General features: G+C 40.7%; 1 protein-coding gene across 1 annotated transcript in view; it reads left to right on the top strand.

Annotated features, from left to right (window-relative positions):
- csmd2 (CUB and Sushi multiple domains 2) overlaps nucleotides 1-5,172 on the top strand; it is a 221,697-nt gene that overhangs the window by 4,071 nt on the left and 212,454 nt on the right. The window contains exon 3 of the mRNA XM_010794261.1: nucleotides 3,054-3,141. Coding sequence (XP_010792563.1) covers nucleotides 3,054-3,141 — 88 coding nt within the window. The remainder of the gene's footprint in view (nucleotides 1-3,053; nucleotides 3,142-5,172) is intronic.

The raw sequence follows: 5,172 nt of genomic DNA, 5'->3' as shown, positions 1-5,172 counted from the left end.
TCTTGTACTTGAGTAAAAGTAGAAGTACTCAGATCTTGTACTTGAGTAAAAGTAGAAGTACGCAGATATTGTACTTGAGTAAAAGTAGAAGTACTCGGGTCTTGTACTTGAGTAAAAGTAGAAGCAAACAGATCTTGTACTAGATTAAAAGTAGAAGTAGCCTACTCAAATCTTGTACTTGAGTAAAAGTAGAAGCACTCAGGTCTTGTACTTGAGTAAAAGTAGAAGTACTCAGATCTTGTACTTGAGTCAAAGTAGAAANGCTTAAGGGAAGTGAGATGTAGGTAGGGATGGGTATCGTTAAGGTTTTAACGGTACTACTACTTTTATCGATACCGCTTATCGATAAGGTCCTTTAACGGTACTCCGTTAAAGGACCTTATCGATAAGCGGTATCGATAAAAGTAGTAGTACCGTTAAAACCTTAACGATACCCATCCCTACCTACATCTCACTTCCCTTAAGCTATTCTAACACAGTGCTGATAAATGCTGAAATATCTTCTGCCATGATAAGATGCAGGTGTAGCTGCAGTAGAAACCAAAGTCCATGCCATAAAGATACCCTGACCAGGAGAATATAGTACAGGTGTTCCCTTGACAACTTGTCCGTCTGTCTATTGAAGAAGATGCCAGGCAGTCATTTCCCCCGCTCTTAACTCTCGTTCAGAGTCCTTCTCTAGCAGAGATGAGGGTGAATGCTGACTGAAGTGGGATGCACAGAAACAAAGGAAGCTCAGTCTGTGCTTCAGATGCAGCTCCAGGAGCAAACGGTCAGCAGTAATTGCACTGGCTTCTCTCTGTAACCATGAAAGTGTTCCCTGCCCTTGTTCTGCCCCGTCCTCAGTCTGAGCTCTCTGTTCATTATCCCATTCAGCTTTATTTGAACATCTATAACTTAAACAGGTTTAAATGAGCCACCTGTGTGGAGGGACACAGAGGGATGTCGAAGGGTTTAAGAACAACCTGTCCAACAAAACAGAGATGCATTAGTGGTAATCCTTCCTCAAGGCCATTTACAATTTTACATGTATCTCCTTCTACCTTGCAGAATCAGAATCAGAATGTCTCTTTGTAAAATCACTTCTCCCTAGCTTTCTTTTGTAATGCTTTAATGCATTTTACTTTCACTTCAACTGCTTCCACTTTAAATGTCCCTATCTCCTGCTCTTTCTATTTTATTTCACATGATTTGACTGACTGTGACCCTTAAATAGCATAAAGGGCACATAATGGGAAATGCTTGTTCTAGTGAAAGTGGATTTTCTTTTGTTAGACATGTTTTGTTACAACTAAGGAACAATGTGTACGTTATCATTTGTACCTTAACAAATTATATGTCTCTGTAAATGTTTCAACGTTTCCCAATGTAAATGTGATTCATCGTATATAAAAAACGTGTTCCCAATACTCAAGAACAGAAACGTTCTTCAATGAAGATTCTTGTAACTTATCATCCTGACCTTCTCCCTAACAACACAATACTGTTTGCAGCTAATCAGATATGTATTTTGCTTTGTGATCTTTAAAAATGTATCTTAAGGCGCGTTCACACCAAGTACTTTTCCCACAAAGGTTCCTAAGAACTACGATTTAGTTGCGTTCACACCAAAAAGTCCCAGGAACTAAATTAGTTCTAGAGAACCTTTTTTACCCCCTTTTCAGTCCCTGCTAGAGAGCAGGGACTTTCGTGGGAGAAAAAGGTTCCTATGTCTGATTGGCTGGGCGGAATGCAAACCACGCCCCGTCAAACTCCCAAAAACTTTTGTGAAGCCGCCATTTTATTATCCTCGCATTGCATTATTAGCATTAGCCCAGCGCAGAAACGCAGAGAGACTAACTTATGTCAACACAAAATAAAACATGGGAGCGGTGGAGATGAGGAGGTGTCGGCGTTCTGGCCGTTTACTCGGAAGGCTTCAGTAGAAGCTGCTGGGAGTCCCAGCAGCTTCTACTGAAGCCAGTCCCTAACTCCGGGGACTTCCGGCCGGGGATTTTGGGCGGCAGTATACGCCGTGAAGTTGTTTGCGGCCTGCCAGTAAACCCAAAGCAGAAGATGAAGAAGAAGTGACGTCAGCGGCTTCATTTGCCTAATCCACCTCCAAGGACTTATTTCCGGTGTGAACGCGATCTGTACTTAGTTCATGAGAACTAAAGAGTTCTCAGGAACCTTTATGGGAAAATAACTTGGTGTGCCTTTTTAGATTGTTCACATCAATTATAGGGTCAGTCAATTGATTAGTGTGAAAAGACAGCATATAGTTTCTCCTGTAAAGATGTGAGAAAGCCTCACAGTCACTGACTTAGTCAACACCTTCCTGCTTTAGTGTGTATTCAACAGTAGGTCTATTATCCCTGTTTTCATTGCCTCTGCTGACACCAGTGAGCCTTGTTTTAGGTTCATTGCTGTCCTGCCTCACTCTGGCAGCCCAGTCAATGAGCAGGTGTTGCATTGCTTTGGCCCCTCAGACCTCTGACCCCTCCCAGTCAGTCAGATGGGCCCTTCTACTCGGCCAAGTTTATTTGACCCCTTCTGGCCCCTCACCATCCACTGTATTGCACCCAGCAACATAATTACACAGAGCACCACCTGAACGATCAAGGAGTATGCCGGATGATTTAATGAAGCAAAGGCAGTGCTGGGTAAATACCAAGCACTACTCTTGTGTGACAATACAAAACGATGAAGGAAGCTTCAATTACACTTATCACACTTTTTATCCATTTTTTCTGTAAGGTTAAAGTTGATATTGACCACCAGAGGGCGGAACATAAACAACAGAGAAACAAATGATCCATCATATACTTATAGTTTTTTTTTTATCTCTTTATGCTTGTAAAGACGTTTGCATTGACATCTAGCAACCTGAGAAATACAGAGAACAAATGTTGGGTAAAAAAGCCCTTTATTGACTCTTTAAAAGTGATGATGTGGTTGGACTACTGTCAATATTTCACAGTGGCCAGGTAAGTGTACTACAACTACCTTGTGAAATATATGTATGGTAAATGTTGCTTAATGCAGTAAATGTCCCTGTTGTCTTCTCCCATTAGTGTCTCAGATGGGTGTAGCGCAGGGACACAACATGTGTCCAGACCCGGGCATCCCAGATCGAGGAAAAAGAAAAGGCACAGACTACGGGTAAAAGCATGATTACAGGATGATTCAATAAGCACACTGTTTAGTAGCACTTGTGACTGAACAAGTACAGGTTGATGGAGATAATGTCATTAATAACTATTATGTTTTTTTTGCTAAGACTTTGCCTTTCTTTGAGAAAAAAAAGATAATGACAATATTAGGCTATGTCATCTAGAGGAGGGGTGTCAAACTGAAGACCCGGGGGCCACATCCGGCCCGCAACTTCATTTAATGTGGCTCCACAAGAGCTCTGATAGAATATAATACGTTTATTATACGGTTACATGTCGATTTACAGAAGCACGTTGCCCATAAACTACATGTCCCACAATGCATCTCAAATATGAATTTTGTTCAGAATTTGACATTTTTGCTTCAACATTTCAATTTTCTTTTACATTTTCACATTTTTTCCAGAATTTGGCTTTTAAAAAAATATCATTTTGTGACATTCTCACTGACGAGACTTCCAATTATTTGCCCTAGAATTCTGCTTTCAGATGTAGTTAATTACGAAGTTATTAACCTATCCCATAATAATCCAATGCAGAGGCAATCATGTAATTTATAAAACGGACAAGTCAAATCAAGCAATCTGATTGGTTCTTAGCCGTGATATACTGAGCGTATACCACGGGTAGAATTGTAAGTTACTTTTCACAACAAGTCAGTATCCCTCCGCGTCGGAGCAAAAAAAGTATACCGTTGGGCTGAAAAGCAAACTGCCTGCAGTTTGCTTTTCATACTGGAACAAGAAAGCAGCGGAGAAGTAACGGGGCAGAAGCCCTCCTTTTTGACGCAGCGGTCCAGACATAGACATCAAACGGCAAAACATATTCAGTGTGCAGTTCCTTTGGCATTAGGGCAGGGATATCTAGATACTTTTGAAGGTTTAACATAATGAATTGTGCTACTTTTAAAGCAAGCAACGATGTTTTCAAATCTGTAATCAAAGAGGTCCGCAAAAGCCCTATCGACCAATCAGATTGCTTGATTTGACTTGTCAGTTTTATAAATATATTTAAATTTCTTCCGTTACGAAACAAACTTACAAAGCATAAAATGGAAACATTTAAGATTAACTTCGACCTCCGGGGGGGTGTTACTATAGAATGGAGGAGTGGATTGAGCAGTGGCTATCTCCAGAAAAAAAAGCACCTAAACTACGACATGCAGAGCTACGTGAAGAGCAGGTAGACCAACTGGAAAAGTAGCACCATTCAAAAGCTTTCTGATGCGGGTCTTGAAACAAAGCATAGAAATTATGACCGTTAGTGGCCACAGGTGCGAAAGCTCTCTCCAGAGTTACTGGAAGCCCAATCTCGGGGACCGGAGAAAGTGGAGCAATATTCTCGCCACGCCAAGCAACAGCCTAGAAGAACCTCAACCTATACAAGTGACCACGTAAGCCATGCTACTGATGCTGGACAGTTTTTCAGTGGATGCACAATAAACAGCAACATACACATTAATGTAAATAAACAGCCAAATAATGGATCAACGCTCTCTGTCTAATATGTTCGCTCGCTGTTAGTGTTGTTGCATAGCAACCACCTCGCACTATTTTTTGTGCAGAAGGCAAAGGAGGGACTATTTTATTTTGAACATCATTATTTACTAATAAAAACTATTTAAATTAGAGTGTGTATTTTTCTTTCATATTGCCACACTTGGAAACCGTTTTATAAAAGCAATAGCTCACTTCAGGCCGTGATATATGCTCATTATATCACAGCTAAGGGGGTTGTCGACCCTCCGCTTCGCGTCGGGCCGAACCACGCCCCTTAGCTGTGATATAATGAGCATATACCACGGCCTGTCGTGAGCTATTGCTTAAATATATATTATTCTGAAATGGACCAATCTGCACAATGACTACTTTTACTGTCGCTACTTTCACTATATTTTGATGAGAATACTTTTCTACTTATACTTGAGGAACATTTTTGAATGCAGGACTTTTACTGTAACAGAGTATTCCTACACTCTGGTACTTCTACTTTTACTCAAGTACAAGATCTGAGTACTTCT

The sequence above is a fragment of the Notothenia coriiceps genome, unplaced genomic scaffold (genome assembly GCF_000735185.1).
Source record: "Notothenia coriiceps isolate Sejong01 unplaced genomic scaffold, NC01 NC01_scaffold00037244, whole genome shotgun sequence".
Taxonomy (NCBI): domain Eukaryota; kingdom Metazoa; phylum Chordata; class Actinopteri; order Perciformes; family Nototheniidae; genus Notothenia; species Notothenia coriiceps.
The sequence above is the reverse complement of the archived record's forward strand: the minus strand, read 5'-3'. Positions and strand labels throughout refer to the sequence as shown.